The sequence below is a fragment of the Sciurus vulgaris genome, assembly GCF_902686455.1.
Source record: "Sciurus vulgaris genome assembly, chromosome: 6".
In the NCBI taxonomy this organism is placed as follows: domain Eukaryota; kingdom Metazoa; phylum Chordata; class Mammalia; order Rodentia; family Sciuridae; genus Sciurus; species Sciurus vulgaris.
In genome coordinates this window covers 65,711,586-65,736,313 of record NC_136466.1, presented here as the reverse complement: position 1 = coordinate 65,736,313, position 24,728 = coordinate 65,711,586, and the positions used below count along the sequence as shown (strand labels likewise).

The 24,728-nt window shown below is 33.9% G+C and overlaps 1 protein-coding gene across 3 annotated transcripts in view; it reads left to right on the top strand.

The window, feature by feature from the left end:
• RBM27 (RNA binding motif protein 27) overlaps positions 1–22,829 on the top strand; it is a 73,161-nt gene extending 50,332 nt beyond the window's left edge. For 2 of the 3 annotated variants that reach the window (XM_079145469.1, XM_079145468.1), the window contains exons 15-21: positions 4,459–4,578; positions 5,980–6,054; positions 6,186–6,350; positions 8,615–8,719; positions 8,834–9,025; positions 18,187–18,297; positions 19,684–22,829. In XM_079145469.1, coding sequence (XP_079001595.1) covers positions 4,459–4,578; positions 5,980–6,054; positions 6,186–6,350; positions 8,615–8,719; positions 8,834–9,025; positions 18,187–18,297; positions 19,684–19,767 — 852 coding nt within the window. In that variant the 3' untranslated portion in view covers positions 19,768–22,829. The remainder of the gene's footprint in view (positions 1–4,458; positions 4,579–5,979; positions 6,055–6,185; positions 6,351–8,614; positions 8,720–8,833; positions 9,026–18,186; positions 18,298–19,683) is intronic. The other variant, XM_079145470.1, reaches the window with a different exon arrangement.
• The last annotated feature ends 1,899 nt before the right edge of the window (positions 22,830–24,728 follow it).

Below are 24,728 nucleotides of genomic sequence, written 5' to 3'. Positions count from 1 at the left end.
GTGAACTTCATGTATATTTCTATGAATTTCATATATATTTAGAATCATTCAGTGACATAAAGAGAAGCTTCTACTAATTGTAAGCTCCTTGTAATTGCAAAAAACCCAAGTACCTAAACAAATTGATTTTCATCTAGATTTGTAACATCTTATTTCCTTAATCAATGCAAGTGTGACAGTTGACCTAAGTGTGAAAGGTTTATCTTCCTAATTTCCTTAATTATACAGAAATTTGCTAGATAGTTGTTTTTCCATTTAAATCTAACTAAGGGAGGACTGGGAATGTTGCTCAGTGGTGGAGTGCTATGGATTTGATTCTGAGCATGACCAATAAAAAGGCTAAGTAGGCATTTGAGAATTTTAGCTACTTATTAATAGGTAGATATTTTTTCATAGTCCATTTCTTTAATAATTTTCCCTCATTAATAAAAATAGTGAAGGGAAGTCTGTCATTCAAAAAAAAAGTTACATTTCCTTTTTTTTTTTTTTAACTGGTACTGGGTACTGAACCCAGCTCCTTATGCAAGCTGGGCAAGTATTCTACCACTGAGCTGTACCCCTATTCCTAAAAGCTGTACTTTGAAATATGTCTTAAGTAGCTTCTTTTGCTTTCAGGAATATACCTATACAGTCAATATCTAGCATGGAGATGACTGGAAAAAATAAGTGAGCAAGGGAAATCCTGAAAAAGAACAACAACCGAGCTACCCCAAAAAATACTATAAAAAGTCTCTTTAGCTAAAACAATTACATATTGGTATATGAATAGACAGACAAGTAAAAAATAATAGAAAGTCTAGAAATTGAATCATTGGCAACTAGGAACTTATATTCTAACAAAGTATCCCATGTCAGTGAAGAAAAGAAAGTGTTTTTTGGTTTTTGGTATTGGAATAACTAGATAGCCATTTGAAAAAGATAAAATTAGACCCTTTTAAATTACTTTATGAGCCAGGATAATTCCAAGTAGAGCTGAAATGTAGATGCTGATAGAAAAATGCTAAATGATACAACCACCATGAAAGGAAATTTTAGCAGTATCTGGCAAAATTATGTATGTATTTATTTTAAACTTATCATCTTCAGTCTGAGAATCTAGGCCAAACATATATTAGCCAAAATATGAAAAGGTATATGTGCAAGCTAATACTAATTTTAAGCTCCTTGTAATTGTAGGAAACCCAAGTGTTTATCAGTAGGGCCTATGTCCTTTAAAATGTTGTACATTCATGGGGCTGGGGAGATAGCTCACTTGGTAGAGTGCTTGCCTTGCAAGCACAAGGCCCTGGGTTCGATCCCCAGCACCCAAAAAAAAAAAATAAAAATGTTGTACATTCATACAACAGAATATATGTAACTTCATAAAGGAGTGAGGATTGAGCAGAGTAGTTGGCCTTCATTGGCATAAGAATGTAGGGGCAGTAAACACATAAATATTTGCTTATACAGAAGAACAAAATATTAATTTATATAGTTTAAAATTCAGTGATTATGGCAAGTATAAAAGAAGCAAGATGACTGACTATATCTTCTTTTGATATGTATAAAGTTAAATAAAAATAATACCAAAAAATAGAAAATAAAAATAGTAGAGTCCTTTAAAACAGGGATTTGACTATATAATCCTAATGGGATATATCCTGAGGACAAGAAGCTTTTTATTTTTTCTAGTGCTGGTGATCATACCCAGGGCTTTGTGAACAGTAGGCAAATACTCCACCACTTAGCTAAACCTGTAGGCCCCAAAAGCAATTTTAATAAGCTCTTTTTAAAACTCATGTTGGCAGTGTTGGCACAGGTTGAGTATTTGTTCTCCAAAATACTTGGGACCTGAAGTATTTTCAATTTTGAATTTTTTCAGATTTTGTAATCTTTCCATATACATAATGAGATACCTTAGGAATGGGACTCAGGTCTAAATATGAAATTCATTTATATTTCATAATATACCTTATAATCATAGCTTGAAAGTAGTTTTATACAATATTTTTAATAATTTTGTGTGTGAAACAGTTTCATGGTATGGAATTTTCCACTTGTGATATCATCTTGGTGCTTTAAAATGTTTCAGATTTTGGATTTTCAGTTTAGGAATGCTCAGCCTGTGTTCTGAAACTAACTTGTGGGCATTGTAGGATAAATCAAACCAGGAATTAAGCTGATGTCATTGACAACTGAGATTTTTCAAAATAGTTGAAAAGGGGAGATTATGTAACAACACTGTAGACCTGCATTTAAGTTGAAAGTTCATTATAGACTCAGCTTATACTTTTTCTTAAAAAGAAGGGTGGGGGGCAACAAAATAACCCCCAAATGTTTTCTAGTTCTCTTCACTGAAAAGGTCTAAAGATGGTGCAACTCACTGACAATGAATACCCGTAACATTCATAGGAACCTTAGGTCCTTGAAGAATTGGCTGTCTAAAGTCTGGTGTTATGGATGATATAGAATATTTTATCAAACCCTAAGTTGTTGAAGATTACCAGAGCATTATCAAAGGAGAAAGATATCATCAAAGCTCTAGATCCTGTTTGCTGATTTAAAAGAAATTTGGGGAACAGAGGAACTTGTTAAAGGGTCTTACTGAAACCCATGCAGGATACTATAGGAATAAGTGCCCCGTTTTCTTGAATAAGTAATGTACGAAAAATAGGAAGATATGGAGAAGGAAAATGTGGATTAAAGGAAATATACGGTGATTATGGTATTGTGGTTGTTTATGTAGAAAAAAGAAAGAAGTTCTTTTAGAGATAAAACTGAAATATTACAGATAATACAGTAAAGTGTTTGGGTAAGAATGTAGTAATTAGGGATATTAATAAGATTATTTTCTGTATTGATCATTGTTGCTGCTTGGTGATGGATATAGCAAGCATTTTCTACAGGTCTATTCTTGAATGTCCAGAATTCCATTATGAAAAACAAAAATGATTTTGAAGACAAATCCTGAGTCGATATGTCTCACTGGCTATGTTAAACAACTCATAAGCATTAATTTCCTTTTCAATAAACTGAGTTTCTATGGAAATTAAAATTGTGTCGTTAATAAAGTATAAGTAAGAAGTTATTAACACATAAGTGCTCTGTACATTGTAGGTGTTGATTTTAATTTGAATAATAAGTAATAATGTGAATGTCAGCTATGTAGTATCTAAGGGACTTTCCTGTATAGTTAATATAGTTTTAATTTTGAGGATAATTAAATATAGAGATTGAGAGAAGTTTTATGTTTAGGTATGTTTTTACATTTTCTATGAATTTCTTAATTTTATCTTCTGCATCTCTTATATCATGTATTCTAAATTAATTAAAAAGGAGAGAAAAAAGCAATGTGATTGGCAAGACTTGAACCATATAAATTTTAGTGTCCTGTGTAGCTCTACTAGAGGTGCCTTAAAGAGGAGAGAGTGATTATAGAGTCATCTGTTTAGAAATGGAAAGGAATCTAATACCAAAACCAGCATAGCGAAGATGGATGCCTCCTGGTTATTTGTAAAGTCAAATCTGTAAGCCAAGTACTTATATTTTGTTATGAGCACATATTTTATTAAATTGATATTGAGATTATAATTGTGAAGTATCTTGATTGTTAGAAGGATTTTCAGTTATAAGAAATATGGGTCTTTGTTTGGCATTTTGCTTCTGGAAAATAACTTATTATAATTCAACCAAAGACAGCCAGGTACACAACCATAGTCAAACAAACTGAATTCATTATTCAATGTGAGGGGTCATACACAATGAAAGCATGGATTTTAAAAGGATTTATTTTAAGCTTTGGGCTGTATTTAGGTGATTTTGGAACAGGATTTAAAGAAGTAGAGTTGTACCAAGAAAGGGAAGGTTGGGGCTGTAACTCAGGGGTAGAGCACTTGCCTAATGTGTATAAGGCCCTGAGTTTAATACCCAGTATCACTGAGAAGAAAGGGTAGACTAGAACCTAAAAGTGTAGTTGGTAAAGAAGCATCCGTCATTTTTTATGATCATGAATAGAAGGATATTCAGTCATTTTTATGATTTGGCTAGTGTTAGTGTTTTTAATTTGTGTTCAGTCATGATTATGCAGTCATCTTGTCTTTTGTCTTGATGCATCTCAGTCAGAAGAGTGGTTTTGTCTACTATTGCTATTCGGTGAAATTGTGTTTAACCAAAGGGCACTAAGATCTGAGTGGTAGGCCAGGTTCTAGGTGGGGGGGGAGGGGTTCTTTTTCTTAAAATTAAAGCTTGAAGAAAAATAATGGGTTGTATTTAGAAACAAAATGTTGTGGCTAAAAATTAATAATCTTTTTTGTCTTTTGAGTGACAGTTGAAGTCATGGTTGAAGAGCTGGCTTTTATAAATGAAGTTTTTAAAATAAAAAACATTAACCCCTAGGAAATTTAAAACTATAAGTATTAGTAAGATTTGATTTAATCATATTCTTGGTTTTTTTGTTTGTTTGTTTTGTATTTTAAATAGATATTTTCAAGTCCAGGCCATCCAAAAACGATTTACAGCTCTTCAAACTTAAAGACACCTTCAAAACTTTGTTCTGGGTCTAAATCTCATGATGTTCAAGAAGTTCTTAAAAAAAAACAGGTACCAATCTCAATCTTTTTTGGTTTGTAGAGGAAACGACCTATTGAATTTTTAAGAAGTTATGTTAATACTTTTAAATAAGTTCATGTTACAGAACATCATAATACTTACACCTTCTCCATTTAATGCTTAGTCAAAAACCAAAAAGGGATGAAAAAACAGAAAAATGTTTCACAATGCCTTTCAGTGACCCCGTCAAACACAGGAATAACTTTTTTTTTTTTTTTTTGGTGCTGGAGATTGAACCTAGGACCTCACACATGCTAATAAATAAGCACATGCTCTACCAAGGAGCTATACCCTCAGCCCTAAATTTTTTTCTCTCATATATCCGTGTGTGTGTGTGTGTGTGTGTGTGTGTGTGTGTGTGTGTGTGTGTTTTGGGGGGGAGAAAGGAGAAGGGTGGAGTAGGACGAGGGATTGAATCCAGGGACACTTTACCACTGACCCACATCCCCACCCTCTTTATTTTTTATTTTGAGACAGGTTCTTGCCAAGTTGCTGAGTCTAGCCTTGAATTTGAGATCTCCTGCCTCAGCCTCATGAGTTGCTGGGATTACAGGCTTGCACCATTGTGCCTTGCTCTGTCATGTTTCCTTTTCTTTCCAGTGGCGAGAAGCAGATATAATATATATTCTTTATTTTCTGTAGTGCTGGAGATCCAACCTAGGGTCTGATCCATGCTAAGCAAGTGTTCCACCACTGAGCAACACTCCTAGCCCACAGCACCTAATGAAGAGCAGATACTTTTATTTTAGTATTTTTTTGTCTGCATCCTTTTTGGTTTTGTTAGTTGAATAATGTTTCACATAAAACATAATGTTTATGTAGTTATTATTCATATAGCTATGAACACAGTCATGTGTAGTCATATTTAGTTTCATTGTCATATTAGATTTAAGCTACTCAGAGGTTTTTTTCAAGTAAAGCAGATATTTATATGTATGGTTTCAGAGAGATTTACTTCTAAGGGGATGAGAGCAAAATTTTCCTGGCAAAAATTCAGATTTTGGTGATTTCTAACCTATAATTGCATCTCACATTTTTATTAAATTTGGAGCTTCAAAAATAAGGATTTGGCTTATTACATTGTTAAGTTGAAAATAGCTCTTTATTTTCTTTAAAGACATCATTCTAGTCAGTAAACCTCATAGAGCTAATAAGTGTCCAGTATTTTAAGTATTTTTTAAATGCACAGTTACAAATGTGAATTCTTTTATTCTGTAAGTTTTGGGGAAAACATACTCCAAGATTGTGTCCCTGGTTTCATCTCTCTCTTTTTTTTTTTAATTAGAAAGAAAATCTTAGGAATAATTCAGAAGAAATGAGATATAGTAGAATTATGTATAATTGGTACATTTTGTTATCCATTACTAATGTCTTTTTTACCTGTATATACAGGAAGCAATGAAGCTGCAACAGGATATGAGGAAAAAGAGGCAAGAAGTGTTGGAAAAACAAATAGAATGTCAAAAGGTAAGATAAGAACTTATTATTTGCATGTTGGAATTGATATATAGAATTGATTTACAAAGATATTCGTAGTACTGAGTTTTTAAGACTGCAGTTTACAAAGCATAGTTTTACTTTTTCTGCTTATTTTGTAGATGCTGATATCGAAGCTTGAAAAGAACAAAAACATGAAACCGGAAGAAAGAGCAAATATAATGAAGACTTTGAAAGAGCTTGGAGAAAAGATCTCACAATTGAAAGATGAATTAAAAACTTCTTCTGCAGTCTCCACACCATCCAAAGTGAAGACAAAAACAGAGGTATCTATTTATATTTTTCAAAGATTATTGAACATCTGCCACATTCTTGGCACTTTGAAAGTGCAGTGGAACTCTGATGGGGAGACAGGTAAACAATGATAGTATATTTTTTTTTCTAGTGTTTCTATAGATAGAGTATGTACTCTCTTTGAGAAGAGGTGATAATCCTCTGTTGGAACAAAAGTGTGTTTTATTTTCATTTGGTGCTGGAGATTGAACTCAGGGCCTTGTGCATGCTAAGCAGGTGCTTTTCCACTGAGCTACACTCCCAGCCCTAAAGATGTGGTTTTTTTAATAGAATTTTTTGTCCTCTGTGCTGATGAAAAGGAAACTGCTCAAGTGATGGGAAGAAAAGGACTATATTCTATAAAACCATTCCTTTTTTTTTTAGATTTACATTGTCTAAAACTTTTTTTAAAATTTTGATTCATTGTATACAAATGGGGTACAACTTTCGTGTCTCTGGTTGTACACGAAGTAGTTACACCATTTGCGTAATCATACATGTACATAGGGTAATGATGTTTGTCTCATTCTATTATCTTCCCTTCCCACCCGCTCCCCACCCCTCATTTTCCTCTATACAATCCATCCTTCCTCCATTCTTGCCCCCCCACATTATGTATCATCATCCACTTATCAGAGAAATCATTCGGCCTTTGGTAAAACCATTCCCTTTTAATATTCAAAAGATATCACTGGTCTTAATAGAAATAAAAATGTGGTATGCTATTAGAAAGAACAATAAGAAGATCCATTTCAGTCTAGTTTTATTATTTTGTATCTGTTTCTATACCCTGGGAGAGTACCATTATACCCTTATACCATAGCTTCATAGAGGTTCCATTATACCACATCTTTATAATGGATTTTAGACCACTTCTACCCTTTGAGAGCTAGGAATAAATTTGGCAGATATGGAGAATATATTTATTATATATATTACATTTGAAATTATGGTTCTATAACTGTAGAAAAATAAAATAGTTAAGATTGATTGCTTTTACAAAATATAAAAATTTGTTTTTATTGAACTATTTCCCAATTCTAGAAAGAATATAATATGCTTTACTCTTTTTTGACATATAGAGAGTCTCACTAAGTTGCCCTGTCTGGTCTCAAAACTCTTGGGCTCAAGTGATTCTCCCACCTTAACCTCCAGTTAGCTCGGACTACAGGCACAAACCACCATGCCTAACCATATATACATTTTAAAAATTAAAGAACTAGGTCTGTGGCTCATGCCTGTAATCCTAGCAGCTTGAGAAGCTGAAGCAGGAGGGGATGGTGAGTTCAAAGCAATCCTCAGCAAAAGCAAGGTGCTAAGCAACTCAGTGAGATGCTCTCTCTAAATCAAATACAAAATAGGACTGGGGATATGGTTCAGTGGTTGAGTGCCCCTGAGTATAATCCTCCCCTGCACCCCCCAAAAAAAAAAAAAAAATTAAAGTGCATGGGAGAGCTGGGCATGGTGGTGTACTCCTGTAATCCCAGTGATACAGGAGGCTAAGGCAGGCGGCTCACAAGTTCAAGACCAGCCTTAGCAACTTAGTGAGACTCAGCAACTTAGCAAGACCCTGTTTCAAAATAAAATACATAAAAAAGGACTGGGATGTGCTTCAGTGGTTAAGCACCCTTGGGTTCAATCCCTGTTACCAAAAATAAAATTAAAAAGTGCTGGGGAATGTGATTCAGTAGCAAAGTACCCCTGGGTAAAATTCCCAGTACCCACCCCGCCCCCCAAAAAAAAAGAAAAAAAGAAAGAAAAGGTCATGGAAGGGAAAATGTCTCTCTCTCAGGGCACCTAAAGACTTGGGTTGTTTTTTTTTTTTTTGTATCTTATACAAGAAAGAGTGGAAACAGTTATAGAGTTCTTATCAGAAAGTAATTCTGTAACTGTTACCTTTGTATAATTAATAAATGCTTACCATTTAATTTTCTTTACCCTAATATGTTTTATTTATGATGCATTATTATGTGAACATTATTTTCAGCTCCCTCTTCTCAAATGACTGTTTCCAGGATCTAAATTATAGGTGATCTTATGCTGTTATACTACTTTTTATTTTCCAGTAATATCATTATGCTCACTACACATTTGTAGTTTTGTTTTGTAAAGTTGCTTTCCTTAAAGCACCCATGTTTATGGCATCCTCTCATTTATTTTCCAAAAAAGGAATTATGTCATTGTGTGACTGTAATTTTCTGATAAGATCTTGGAAGTTATCTTAAAAAATATCTTTTTACTCTTAATTTTTCCACAGGCCCAGAAAGAGTTATTAGATACTGAATTGGACCTCCATAAGAGGTTATCCTCTGGAGAAGACACAACAGAATTAAGGAAAAAACTCAATCAGTTACAAGTTGAGGTGAGATTTGATCCATCACATTTAACATCTCAAAAAATAGCTTTCTTTTCCTCTATTTTCTAAGATTTAGTCTACAGTGTATATTACATTCTACTTTTTGTTGTTGTTATTCAGGCTGCACGATTAGGTATTTTACCTGTGGGTCGAGGAAAGACCATGTCCTCTCAAGGTCGAGGAAGAGGCCGAGGCCGTGGAGGAAGAGGGAGGGGCTCACTAAATCACATGGTGGTGGATCACCGCCCCAAAGCACTAACAGTTAGGGGATTCATTGAGGAAGAAAAAGATGAATTACTTCAGCATTTCTCAGTAAGTTTTTAAAGTAGCAAATGCTAACTGTGAAAACACTGTGTTCAGCATTTTCTTTGCTACAGTCTGTATAACTACTAAATGTTTTTATACATTGGAAATTTTAGTTGTAAAAACGTGTATTAGCAAATTCTTTTTAGCATATTTGAAGGTCAAAAATGTAGGTCTTGCTTTATAATTCCATGATACTCCATGTAAATGCATGTGTAGGGACAAATTGTTCCAAAGCTGCATTTGATTTTTGTTCTTGGATTATTACATGGTATACCAGGTAGTTGTAGTCGGTAAGTAAAATTAATTGGAATAGAGGTAAAAGCCAAAGAATTTATGAAGATAGTAGACATGTTTAGTTATATTCTGTATGCCATGGCAACCACCTCCCTTAAGACAAACATACAGAGAGAAATTTGTTACAGGCATATGTCTTTATTATTTTGACATACAGAGTGTATTGTCTTTCCATCCACTCATTCTGCCTCTGTGGTGCTAGGGATTGAACCCAGGGCCTTGTGAACTATTTCCCCAGCCCCAACCAACATTCATTCTATAAGTGTTTATCGAGCTAGAACATTTTTATACATGATCTCAATTAATCTTAAATAATCATATAAGTGTGAAAATGAAAATGTGAAACTCTACATGTATCATTTTGTGTTCAGATATGAAAATCAAAGCTTAAAATGCCAACTAAGACCATTCAGTTAAGTGCCAGAACCAAGATAAGTAGGTTTCCTCTTATTAGATTTGAGATTTAAAATGTGTTAAAGATGGTGAGCCAAATCATGAAGGGCAAGGCCTCACTCCAAATGTTTTTAGTAGTTTGATGCTCATTAATCTTGTTTACCCTGACTCTTGGAGAATGGCAGGCTATTATGAAAGTCCAGATTTGAGAGTCATCTGACAATATTGAGTACTAGGAAAACACCCTAGGATTAGCTACTCGGGGCAAGTTAGTATGCTTTCTTTGAATAATGTGCAGATGTTACTGTGAATAAATTTAGCATACTTAAAATGAACTCTTCTTAAGATCTTTGATATCCCACAAAGGCCAAGATGATGAAATCTATATTTTTAATACTTTTATGCTGTCCTTAGTGCTTGTGAAAGAACAAACCATATGTATGTGAATATAGATATATAACCACATCTATATAAAAAATTGATGGGTTATAGGCAAGCTAGAATAATAATTTAACTCTGGAGGTCTTTGTAGTTTGTTTTTGTAACTAGTAGTCTACTTCTAAGAATTTATCATAAGGGAATTGTGGTTTTGCACAAATGGTGCCCAAATATTCTCATTGTGGCACTCTTAGTGAAAATGGGAACAATGTAAATATTCAGTAGTATTTTACTGTCATTAAAAATGTGTTCTCTCTCTCTTTTTTTTTTTTTTTTTTAGTTGAAGATGGACACAATACCTTTATTTTATTTATTTTTATGTGGTGCTGAGGATGGAACCCAGTGCCTCACTCATTCTAGGCAAGCACTCTGTCACCGAGCTACAACTCCAGCCCCTAAAAACATGTTCTGAAAGACTATTTAACAATATGGGGGAAATTTCAGGATTAACTATTAGTTTAAGAAAAGGTTAAGTACCTACAGTAATCCCAGCAACTCAGAGAGGCTGAGGCAGAGGATTGTAGGTTTGAAGCCAGCCAGGGCAACTTAGTGAGACGCTATCTGAAAATAAAAGGGCTGAGGATGTAGCTCGGTAATGCCCCTGGGTTCAATCCCCAGTTTAAAAAAAAAAAAAAGAAAAGAAAAAAAAGATTAGATTAAAACTACACATAAACTTGAAATGAAAGTAAATGAAACTAAACAATTAAATTGTTAGTTCTAGGTAGCAGAATTCAAGTTTTTAATTGTTATCTTTGTAGGCACTTCTTTTTCTCTAACTTTCAATGAACATATAAATCTTTTAAAATCAGCTTTTTACCTAAAATTATTTTATATGTTAAATATTTGTTTTACAAATGTGGAATATGTAAAAATATAAATACAATTTCTTGTATTTTAAAGATCAAAATCAGTGAGTTCAGAAATAATTTTAAAAAAGAGAATCTTTGCCTATATATCTTTTTTTGATTTTAAGTATGTTTTATAATTGTAGGTGGACAGCATGTCTTTTTTTTATGTGGTGCTGAAGATCGAACCCAGTGCCTCACACTTACTAGGCTAATGCTCTGCCACTGAGCTACAACCCCAGTCCCCTATATATCTTTCACCTCACAGAGATCTGAGGATATTAAAGATTCTTTCAAAGAATTCCATTGAGTATTTTAACGTTACAGGTTTGTTCAGCAGCTGAAAGTTTTAAGTCATAAATCTTACTTAAAGACACAGGACAAGAGCTAAGGTACATTCATTAATCCCAGGTTAAAGAGACATTTGGCAGACTTCAGCAGGGGCAAGTTATTTTCCTAAGTGTTTGGAATATTTGGACTTGAGTTGGCATTTTTCAAGTAGCATACATCAGTTAACTTGCGTAGTGTTGAATTGTGGTAGTGTGGTTTAGCCGTTGTACTCGCTGATGGAACTTAGTTTTTTTTTTTCTTCCTGGATGTGAAGGTAACATATGCATCTCTCAATATGTTTGACTTCAAGTAACAGATAAATAACTTGAACATTTAAATGTGTATTTTCTTCCTTTTTAAGAAATCATGAGGCAGGGAACGTTTTAGTCACCTTTTCGTTGCTGTGACCAGAATACCTGACAAGAACAACTTAGAGGAGGAAAAATTTATTTTGGTTTACAGTATCACAGATCTCAGTTCATGGATGTCTGACTTCATTGCTGTAGGCCCATGTGGAGGTAGAATACCATGGGGGGGAAGGCACGGGAGAGGGAAGTTCCTTCCTTCGTGGCCAAAAGGAAGCAGAGAGAAAGGATTGCCAGGTATATGCATCCTTCCAGGGCATGTCCATAGTTACCTGCCTACTCTAGCCACTCCCCACCAGCTTATTCAAAGGATGGTTACAGCTCTCCTAATCTACTTGCTTCCAAACATTCCTGCATTAACACAGGAGATTTGGGGGGGCACTTCATATCTAAAAGTTTGAGAATTGGTTAATTCAGAAACTTAGCTACTACACAAGATATTTCTGCTATCCAAATATGTTGACTCTTCTTGTTCTTGGGCATTTTTCTTCATGGTACTAGGGTGACCACAGCAACAATAAACATCATACACAACCTCTAACAAGAATGAACAAAGGCAGAAAAATAAGGTTACTACCTTTCTTATGCCAGTTGTTAAAGTAGAGAAGAAAACCTTCCCAAATACTATTCTGCCTATCTCCCAGCCACCACCAGTCCCACCCATTGATATATCGGCATTCATCTTAGCCAGAAGTGTCCTGTACCCATTTCTAAACTAATTCCTATTGAGGGAAACAGAGTTACTATGATTGAATTAAACTAATCATGGTTTGACCTCTGAGCTGAGACTTGTGGCTACTATTGCTGATGAAATTCTGGATCTGTTAAAAAGGAAAGAATTAATTAACTAATTAATTATTGGTACTGGGAATTGAACTCAGGACCACTTTTGCTACTGGGCTTACATCCACATCTTCTTGCCTTAGCCTTCTAAGAATATGGGATTACAGGCATGTGCCACTGTGTTCATCTTAAGAAATTTCTTACTTTATTTACATAAAAGTTCATACACATGCATAATTTGAAGAATCAGATTAACTTAACCACTACAAATCTTCTGTTCCATTTTCTTCTATTCATTAAAGACCTATACTTTTACCTTTTTAGCTGATTCATTTTTTTAGGTGTTGATAGACTTTTCTTTTTTTATTTTTGGTGCTGGGGATTGAACCCAGGGCCTCACACATGCTAGGCGAGTACTCTACCACTGAGCCACAACCCCAGCCTGACTTTTTAGCTGATTCTTTTAATAATGCTTTCACTTTTGTTTTTATTGTTACTTTTTTTTTTTGGTACTGGGGATTGTTCTTGGGGGCACTCAACCACTGAGCCACATCCGCAGACCTATTTTGTATTTGATTTAAAGACAGGGTTTCACTGAGTTTCTTTGCACCTTGCTAAATTGCTGAGGCTGGCTTTGAATTCATGATCCTCCTACATCAGCCACCTGAGCCGCTGGGATTGCAGGTGTGTGCTACCACTTCTTGATTTTTAAATTTTAGGCATCATATATTGATTGCCCATTAGTCTTTCTGTTTCCCACCTCCCCAAGTTTTTGGCTTTGTTATATTTTCTCTTGCTGGATTTATATCTTTAAAACTTAATCACCATGCTGTCACTTCAGTGGGTTGCATAAAATCCATAGTTAGTCCTTCATCTTTAGTCAGAAAGTCCTTTGAGTCTTGAAAAATAAATTTAGAAGTCTGAGTTACTGTCTCTCTGAAAATATTTATATCATTTTTTATGTTCTTACTGGCAAAACACTCTAATTCCTCAACCCTGCCATTCCTAGAACTTTGTATAAGGCACCTGAGTACTTCCACTGTAATATAAAATTTCTCAAATACAGTTACCTTTTCCCCATAGCTATTCCAGAGTTTTTACTCATCTTTCAAGTGTCTGAAAAACATATTTTAGTTTTACTACACATGGAAGTGATACCTTATAGTGAGGCAAATAATTTTCTTTTGTGTTTACCAGAATAAAATTTTATATTTTCTCCGAATTTAATATATGGAAAAATTTGCTGGATAATGCTTCATTGGTTGCCTTTCATCAGACTTTGTTATAAACACTTTTAGTAAAGTAAATTTTGGTCATATTTACTGTTATTATCTGTCACAGGTGATCAGGAAGTTACTTTCTCTGTACACTTTACCGCACAGAGGGTTCTTCAGATAAAAATGCAATTTTGGTAGACAGCTATAGTTGTGAAATGCAGAAATGTTTTGTAATCTTTATAAAGTCATTGAAACTTCATTTTCTCTCTGTACTAAAAAAAAAAATCCTTATAGATAATTCCTGTTCTTAGTACCTCCAAAATAACACAAATTATAAAGGAGAGGGTACCACAAATCTGAAATCCCATCAGTTATGTTTTATGAACAGCCCGTTTCATGTGTCCATGATTATATACATATTCCCCACACTTCAAAATGTTGATAGAACTTTATTTTATTCATTTATTTATACGTGGTGCTGAGAATCGAACCCAGTGCCTCACACATGCTAGGCAAGTGCTCTACCACTGAGTCACAACCCCAGCCCCCTACATTTGTTTATTTAAAAGGCATTCTGATGTACCATAATTTGTGTTCAACCCCCTATTAATGATAGGTTAATTTCTATTTTTCACTATTATGAAAAATGTTACATGCATCTTACTGGATTTGACAGGTTTTGTTTTTTCATACTGAGTATTTTTTCTTTTATTCCTTTCTTTTTTTTTTTTTTTTTTTTACTGTTTGAAGACAATTCAATTATTCTTTATGTGAGACAGTCTTTTTGCATTGGAAGACCTTTTTAACCCCCTGTTTCTACCTACTGAATGTCAGTAAATTGTTTTTTGGTACCAAGGATTGAACCCAGGGGTGCCTAACAACTTTTTCATATTTTATTTTGAGACAGTGTCTCACTAAGTTGCTTAGGGCCTTGCTAAATTTACTGAGGCAGTTGGCCTCAAACTTGTGATCCTCCTGACTTATCCTCCTGAGTCACTGGGATTACAGGTGTGCACTACCATGCTTGGCCAGTAAATGCTTTTCAAGTCAATGTAATAACCAAAATATTTCCAAGAGTGATGTTATTATCTCCAATTTAAAACCATTGCTTTGGGTAAGTTCCTAGGAATGTGCTGAATGAAAGGCATGCATATGTAAAGTTTTCATACAGTTTGCCAAATAACCCTTCAATAATTTTTTTCTAATAGTGACCTTGGATAGAGTACTTGTTTGTTTATATTTTCAGAATTTGAGTTTTGTGTTTTTTTCATCTTTGCCAGTTTTGTGATTGATGAGTGATGACTGGCATAGATTTGGCATCAGTTTCCAATCTGGGAAAATGGCAGGAATAGATGAATTTCTCTCTGAGCAACATCTAATATAGTTCCAAGAACTCTTAAGTGACTGCATATAACTTGTCCTTTATGGTATATAATTGATCTTATAATCGTATGTTTTAATTTGAACTTCTTTATGCCTTTTGCCAACACACATATACAAAATGTACAAGTGTGTACTATAATGAAAAAATGATTCCCTTTAATTCCACTCACTCAGTTTCACTATCTTTAAGCATTTACCTTCACTCATTTCTCACCACATATCTTCTCAAAGATATTCTTTCTACATATATTATTTTTCTTTAATAGAAATGGTAACATGTTATACAGCATTCTTGTATATGTTCCTTTTTTTTGTTTTTAATACTGGAGATTGAACCCAGGGGCGCTTAGCCACTGAGCCACATCTCCAGCTCTTTTTATTTTTTAATTTGTATTTTTGAGACAAGGTCTTGCTGAGTTGCTGAGAGCCTTGCTAAATTGTTGAGGCTGCCTTTGAATTTGCAGTCCTCCTGCCTCAGCCTCCCAAACCACTGGGATTACAGGCATGCACCACCATACCCAGCCTTGCATATGTTCTTTTCATTTAACACCTATTAAATTCTTACAGAGATTGGTCTACACTAGTGGATATGGGCTCAGTGTTTGATCATAATATATGTTAAGATGTACTTAAGCAGAAATGCACATAAAACAAGGTTATGTAATAATCAATTGACAAAAATATCATGATGTTCTAAAGGCGTGGAAGAACCTAACCCTATATTTCCTCTGGAAGCATTGGTTTGGTATTTGCTAATTCAGTGTTTGTAGTAACTTTTTAGAACATCATTACCAGAAATAACAAGAATTGACAGTACATCCCCAAATGTGCATCCCTAGATATTGTATTGTTCTACCTGTCTTTAAATTGTATGTGAATGCAATCTCACAGTATGTACTTAGGATCTTGATTCTTTTATTTACCATCATGTTATTTGACATTAGTTTGCTTTTTTTATTGCTTTATAATATTGATTTGTATAAATATGCCATACTTTTTCATCCTTCCATTGATAGGTATTTGGATTAATTTCACTTTATGACTTTTATAAAGTGTTGCTGTAAGCATTCTTAGAGATGTATTTTACTGCATATGTACACACATGCAGAGTGAACCACCTCTCTTTTAGATTCATGTTTGTGTTCTTGACTCAGTATCATCAGAACATATCTTTATTATAATTGTTGTTCTTTCTTTGTTATAAGTTAACTAGTGAGAGTTATTTGTTCTTAGTGCCAGACAGCATGCAACTTACATTCTTAGTTTTTCCTTCAAAGACGTGTGCAATACAGGTAATGCCTTAAAATTCCTTTTGGAGTACAGAACCTGCTGCCTTTTCTGATTATATAATTTATACATTTTTACTTAAGAATTTATATAATACAGCAATGAACAAAAGACAGTGAAAGCCTCTATAATTGGGCTGTGTGTTTAGAGGATAAAGGCAAATTATATCTACTACACATATTGCTCGATGATGGTAAATATATCTTTGGCGGTCATTTTGATGCATTATTTTGGGATGTCCTTCAAGTCAGAATGTTTTGTGTTAGATTTTAAGCATTTAGCCCCCACAAGGAATTTTTCCTTAGGTCTCGGGAAGATATCCTGTGCAGGCAATAATTGACATCACTTGTCTGGGTGATGTATACACTTACCATACAATGATCCATATGTTCTTTGGAAATATTTGGCAAATGCTTTTTCATAGACAAACCAGACTGAAATTAGAAAGAACTCTTTCTGTTAAGTTTTTCAGAACTGCACCCAGAATGGGCATATTCTGCATTTTAGCACTTTTGATAGAAAAGTTGTCAGAGTGACTGAGCATTCATTTTCATGAAGCTTTGAATTCTTTTTCTTTTGTCTCTGTTACATTGTCTTTAAAAATGAAACTTTTTGCCTTCTGTTACTGAAATTTGCTGAGGAAATCTAGTACCAAGAAGCACATTTGAACAGAGCAGTTTTACCTAGTTAGGATGTAGTGTCTGATTAATGCTAATTTAATGTAGATGAACTGGGGAGTACTTGTCATTGAATAGCATTTTAGAAGAGGAAATGGGAAGAGCTATATTAAAAAAGTAAATAGGTGGGCTGGGGAGATAGCTTGGCTGGTAGAGTGCTTGCCTTGCCAGCACAAGGCCCTGAGTTCGATCCCCAGTACTGCAAAAAAAAAAAAAAAAAAAAAAGGAAATAGGAGGCTAGGGCTGTTGCTAAGTGGCAGAGTGCTTGCCTAGCATGTAGGAGGCACTGGGTTTAATCCTTAGCACCACATAAATGTAATACGATGATTATTGTATTTTAAATATTTTTAGTTGTAGATAGACATAATACCTTATTTTGTTTATTTAGTTTTTTTTTTAATGTGGTGCTGGGGAATGAACCCAGTACTTCATGCGTGTTAGGCAAGGATTCTATCACTGAGCCATGACCCCAGCCCAAATAATTATTTTTTTAAAAAGTAAATGAACTGTAAGACATGCAATGAAATGAATAGACATGAGACTCGTTTCCTTTGTTGTTGTTGTCGTTGTTGTTTTGCAGTACTGGGGATTGAACCCAAGATCTTGTACGTGCTAAGCGAAGCACTCTACCACTGAGTTATATATCCCTGGTCCTTTTTAAAATTTTAAGACAGGTTCTCACCAGGTTGCTCAAGCTGCCCTCAAACTTGGAATCCTCCTGCCTCAGAACTCTAAGTAGCTAGGATTATAGGCATGCACCACTGTGCCTGGCTCTTTGATTCACCTTTTTAAAAAATTAGATATTTTAAGGTTTGAATCTAAGTCTGTAACCATCAAAGTCAAAGGTCAGTGATCAAGAAAAGAATATTTGTTATTCTCATCATAATGTGTATAGAAGAATGACTATATAAACTATCCCAACTATGACAAATGGTAAAAATTTACTGACATATATAAATGGTGGACTATTCAAGACAGACCAGAACATAAGGTTACTCTAAATAAAAGGGATTTCATTTTTTTCTAGATTGTGGATCCACCTTAACAGATTCCCCCCCCCCAAGATCATTACACTTTCTAAGTAATATAGAATTTGACAAAATCATTATAAAAATGATGCAAACTTACATGTTTTTTTTAAAAAATATATTTTAGGCTACAAACCAAGGGTCAAAGTTCAAAGACCGTCGGCTACAAATATCATGGCACAAACCCAAGGTACCATCTATATCCACTGAGACTGAGGAAGAAGAAGTCAAGGAAGAGGTAAAAAAATTGAATGATTAAGACTTCAATTAGATCATCTCCCACTTCCCAATTAGATATTTTCCTTCTCACTAAATAGTACAACTTAAAAATATTATATATTGGGTGTTTTTTCATGTTTCCATTTAGTTCAGATCAGCCTAGAAGTAATAATCAGTCTTAAAATATAAGAAAATTGAGAAAATTAATTTTGCTTTATTATTCTTATTCTTTTTCTTTACTTTTTTCTTTCTTTCTGGTTTGGTAATGGAGATTTAACCAAGAGGCCACTCCCTGGCCCTTTTTATTTTTTAAGTTTTAGACAGGGTTTCACTAAGTTGCTTAGGGCCTCAATAAATTGCTGAGTCTAGCCTAAACTTAAGATCCTCCTGCCTCAGTCTCCCAAGTTGCTGGAATTATAGGCATGTGCAACTGTGCTTGGTTTACTGTTGTTTCTAATTAGTTTATTAAAGTGAACACTTAAGTTGTTGCAAATTATTTCTGATTCATCATAATCTTGATTTTAAAAGATGCCAAGCATTTAGAATTGATCAAGTGTCTTCTGACTGTATTGGTAATTTTACATAATAGAAGCAGAAATGCTCCTCATAACAGAAAGTTAAGACTTAACTTTAGTAATGTTTGTGGCTACTTCTACTTTGTGTCAGATTTTAGATTCTCCTATATGATTTGGAATGTCAGTGTCATGGGAGGTTAGTATATTCACTCCTTACAAATAATCGGATAAACATAAAAGGAAAAATTTAGTAGTTTGGCCATTTATTTTTCTCACTTTGAAGTTAATGGAATAAAAAGAATTTTAATTTATCAGAGACATCGCTCATAGATATTTTTAAATTTCTTCTATCATTCACACACCACTCACATAGTATTTATTTTCCTGATGATAATTAGAATGAAAATCTATTAAAATTAGCAGAGGAGAATTTATATCCATTTAAAAAGTGTTTGGGGAAAGGGCTAAGCTTGGTTAACAAGTACAAAAGCACAGTGAGACTGGAAGAATAAGTTCTGATGTTCTGTTACACAGAATGATTATAGTTGACAATATTGTATAATTCAAAATAGCTAGAAGAAAGCATTTTGAATGTTCTCATCAGGAAGAAAGAAAATCTTTTGAGATGATGATAACCAAAGTGCCCTGAGTTGACCAGTACACAATGTTTGAATATACCAAAACATCATACTTTACTCTGTAAAGAGAGGTTCCACCCTGTTCAACAACAACAAAGTTTTGGATGTTTTTTGCCCTGAGAGATAACCCTTGAGTATATCACTTGTAAATATTGCCTGGGTTTTGTATACTAGTCTAGTTCTCCATTGGCCTAAAAAGTATTTTATTTAATATTTGTGTATCACTAAGCAGATTTTACCCTCTTTCTTCAGGAAACAGAAACCTCAGATTTGTTCTTACATGATGATGATGACGAAGATGAAGATGAATATGAGTCTCGTTCATGGCGAAGATGAAATCTGATGCAAGCTGTATAATTTTTAGGAATATTGTTTAGAAGAACAACTTTTTAAAATTATTTAAAGAAGTCAATGAGCCAAAAAATTTTTTTTCTTTATTTTTCTTTTCAACACAGTAGGTTTAAGACAGCAAGTTTGCTATTTAAACACATCTCATAATTGTACATGATATTAAAGCACCAAAGGCCTAGTGACTTTTATGCAGTTATGAAGATCCACAGGAATGACATGGATAATCTCTAGAGCCTTATTTTCCACACCACCTGTTTTTGTTGCTACTGGTGTTGGATTATGATGTAAATGACAGGGTGTTCAGAAATTTTATTTTGGATTATAATCTGCTGATAAAATTTCATTAAATGTCAAAATCGCCTGGAATCTCTTAACTCTCAGCTATTATGAATGGGTCGTCAGACAGTAGGAGATATTTGTAATTAAAATATCCTTTTGCTTTCAAGAGTTGTCTTGGAAGAAAAGTTAATTTTTTTACTGTTGAGGAGCCCAATTTGTATTCATTCTAGTTTTTTCAGGGTTTTTATGTGCAGTAGTACTATTTCAGTGAAAACCACAACAAACTCTGTTCTTAAATGCTATAAGGCAATGGTAGCTAGCTACAGATATTTCTATCCTCATATTAACTCCTGGACTTTCCTTGCTGCTGATCTTTGCTTTGATACTTAGTGAAAATTGGTTCAGTTGGTCCTTTTTTTTTAAACTCAAAATGTAAAAGGCTTTCACCTGTTCACCCTTTCTTGTCTCCTGTTTTCTTCCTGTTGCCTTTTTAGTCATAGATGTGACTTACCCATTATTGAGATGAATGATTTAGTTGGGCCTCAAGAGTCGTTCCCCAATAAAAGGTTTAAACCACCACCTTAATAAATAAGTGATATTTTGATGAGAATAAAAAGGGAGAGTCACCAGCTTCTCCTTCCCCCCTCCTTTAAAGGTTTAGTTATAGTTAGACAAAAGGTTTAACATGTGTCTGAAATTCTTTTCCTAAATTTAAACCATGATGGTAAGGTGACTGGGGGTAGGTCGGGGGTGGGGTAGGAGGCTGGGTATGCTAGTAATAAATGGGAGTCATAACTTGACCTTGATCAGATGACCTTATATTTTCATAATTTTGTAGCTTATTGCTATCCATGAACATATGCATCCTTTAGTAGACAGCTTCCTTTACTGTGTGCATTTTTACTGTACACTGTATAGAATATCTGTTAAGTAAAATATATGTGTAAATTTATGTTCTCGTGTTCTAAATGTTAGATGGAAAAGCAGAGGAGCAACACTACACTGTACTGACCCCTGGGGAAATAAACTGTACATAGGATGTCACTTTTTCAAGGATATACACATCTGTGTTTTTAATGTGTGTGGTGTGAAAATTTGAAACCTCCTTTTGGCTTCAGAAGGTTCTTGGTGATCACTATATCAAGGATTTTGTTTCCTGAGGTAAAGACTTGTTTCTGAAAATGGAAACTATTCACTAAGAAACTTAAAACCTTCAGGACTCTAGATTTACTTAGTTTCAAAAAGTTAAATCCCATGTTCTGATCATCCTTTTCCTTCTACATATTTTCCTGGGATGATGTATCAAACCAGGGTCATTTTTAAGTTCATGTAATTTTCCCTTCATAATAAGGACTTCCTCTTTCTAGGCTATAGTTATATTTCTGATAGCACTGAAGCTAAAATAAGCTTATAAAAGAAGGAGAACATTAGAATGGGGTACCTAGAATAAGCAATCTTGCTCCTTACTCCTCCATCATCTCTAATGAAATTTTCTTGTCTGTGGCTCAGTCAGTATATATTTTGAAAGATTCATTGTGGTGAATATTTTGAGTCCTGACAATTTAAACGTGATAGAGGGAACAAAGGATTTATATATTTTTTGTACAAAGTTTTTTCTTAAACTGTATAATTTTGTAAATAATTTGTTTGTTTTTTTTTCTTTTGTGTACTAAAACTACCAGCGTATAGATTTCAATAAGAATTGTTGTATTTTTGTATTTGGAAACTGAAAATTACAGTAAATTAATGGAGCTGTAAGAAAATTTTCAGTAGACTGACAGTTCAACAGAATGAGATTCCTTTTCATATGATTTTTTTAACTTCAAAGTTGACATCTTACTATACTCTCACTATAGAAAGTTGAGGATTTCTTTGACTTTTAGTTACTGGGGGCAGGGGATAAAAGAGCAGGGTGCTAAAGTGAATAACAGTTTTTTTTCATTAAGGTTTGAGGTCCTTTGTATAAAATTTCATTTTCAGTGTACCTTAAATAGAACTAAAACTATTAAAATGTCCTAAGAATTCTAAAACATGCTTGATTCTCAAAAGTGAATTCAAAATATGGATTGATTATATTATAAAATTTAAGGTTAGTATATAATAGTTGAATACATACATACCCACACACACTTTTTACTCTTTGGGGAATTTTTGTACCTGCACCCTCAAATCTCAAACTCTTAAAATTTCTCTTAAAAGCAAATAACTACCATGACTTTTTTTTTTTTTTTTTTTTTTTTTTTGTCATCTTTATTTACAGAAATAACATAGAGCATCAGAGGCAAATTCTGCTGTTCTCCTTAATGTGTATGATATCTTTATAAGTAGTTGATCAGCAATAACAGCCACCAATATGGCTAGGTCAGGTTGAGTTACAGGTTTTCTGCCCAAGCCTAAAAGGTAACCCTAAGAAATGCAAAATTTCTCTCAGTTTTTTCATGTAACATTGGGAAAATATTGTCACCAGCTAAGATGATAAATTGGAAAACAGCCTTGTTAAGGTGAAAAAGGTCCATTGTGATGGATCATTATTTCAAAAAAGAAGAAAAAAATCATGTGAAAAGGAATAGTGGTTCCTCTTGATGTATAGTATGCCTGTATTATAGTTTTTACAAAATTGTGAACTTGTGTAATAGTAAAATAGGAGATATTGTTGAATTTCTAACTGTTTATACATTTAAATTCATATATGTAATGTTTGTTTTATTGATTACAATCTGAATTTCTAAGAAGCATGTTGACTTTTGCAATAAAGATGCAATATGGAATGGTTCACAATTGGGGAAAAAAGAAAAAAAGATGAAAGTATTACAAATTTAAAAGAATTTGGAAAATTTATGAACCATTCCAAAAATTATAACAATCACCAAAAGAGCTGTAATTCTGGCTTGTTCTGGAAAGAAAGAATATGCGTGTGTATGCTTGCTCATGAGAGAGAGTGTGAGCAGTGTAGGTATGTATGTGTGCTTTCTGTTGGGTTCAAGTACATGAACGAGTGTCACTCAATACGAAGTTGGGCTCAGAGTCACTGACTGGCTTTTAAATGTTCAGTAGAACAACTCCCTCAACAGGGTAGTCTGGAGACTGAAAGAGAAGTCTATTAAAGTGTTCCTTCTAAATAACCATTGATAGCCATATTTTATTGGTCATGGATAGATTTTAGTATCCAGATATAAAGCACAAACAATATTCTGAAAGCAGTTATATTATTGGGAAGATATTCACTTTGTGTGCCAATAATAGGAAGAACATTTTCCTTAAGTAGAACAGGAAAAAGGTAAAGAATACCTGGAAGAGATGACTTATAAAGATACATCAGTTTTAAACATGATGAAGATTTGTAAGGATTAACCAGAGAAGGCAGTGACTGGGTGGTGATGGGAAAGGGAAGGGGAGTATATCACTGGGGCTCCTGTTTTCTCATTTAAAAAATTGCTCCTTTTATAAAAATTCCCCTTAATTGCATTGTCTGAAAGGGCATTTATAAATTTCAGAAAAGTAGTAAAGAATGAAGTTAAGTTTATTTTCATTCTTTTCATATAAACAATTAGAGAAATTTCATTTGTATGTATTGTGTAAACCGCAAATAAGCTGTATGTGGCCATTTGTTTCAAATAGATTGTAAGTGGTCCTATCCTGTGTATATTTATAAACTTTACTTCTGGGGCTTTTTATAGGGGGTGAGATTCTGAACATAGTTATATCTATTTAAGAGTAGCAAATCAAATGTTTTACTAAGATGACACTTTCCTTAATAGAAATTATTGGTTTTATTGATGGTTTTACTGATTTTGAGGTAAATTGTGCGAAAACTAAGGACAGACTTTGAATCATGAGCCCCAGCATATTTCCTAGTCTGAATTTTGTTAGGAGTAAACACAGATATGACTGTATATATCAACACTTTTTGTTTTGTTTTGTTGGTACCAGGAATTCAACCACTGAGCCACATCCCCATTCCTTTTTTTAAATTTTTAATTTTGAGACAGGGTCTTGCAAAGTTGCTTAGGATCTCGTAAAGTTGTGATCCTCCTGCCTCAGCCCCCTGAGTCACTGGAATTACAAGTATGGGCCACCACACCTGGAAACTTATGGAATATTGAATAACAGTTAAGACTGCTTTTGTCCAAGTGGGACCAATGTTATCTTGTTGGGCAGACCTGCTCATTTTGTACTTCATGTTATTATTTTTTTTAAAGTCTACACTTTTTATTGGTACATTATAATTGTACACAATGGTGGGGTTTATTGTTACATATTTGTACATGCACACAATATAAATTGGCCAATATAACTTCCCAGCACTTTGGACTTATTTTTAATCTCAAAGACCTATGTAAGGGCCAACCATCACTGACCAAAAAGAGCTACTATTGTATGTATTATGAATTAACCATTTATGTTAAATTGATTTTCTTATTGGCAAGAGATCTGCTTTCAGCAGGATCATCTACTTTCTGGCCTTTTACCAGTTCTGAAGTCAACGTTAGGTTAACCTAAGCCATTCCAATATTCTGAGATAAGTGACTTGATACAGGTGAAATTTAGGTCAGAGCAGTGTTTTTTTGTTTTTTTTTTTTTATTATTTGCAAGTATTTGGTTTTTGGTGGTTGTAGTCATTAAGTATGACAAACATTACCATTTTTCTGTGTTTGTGTGTTAAATTA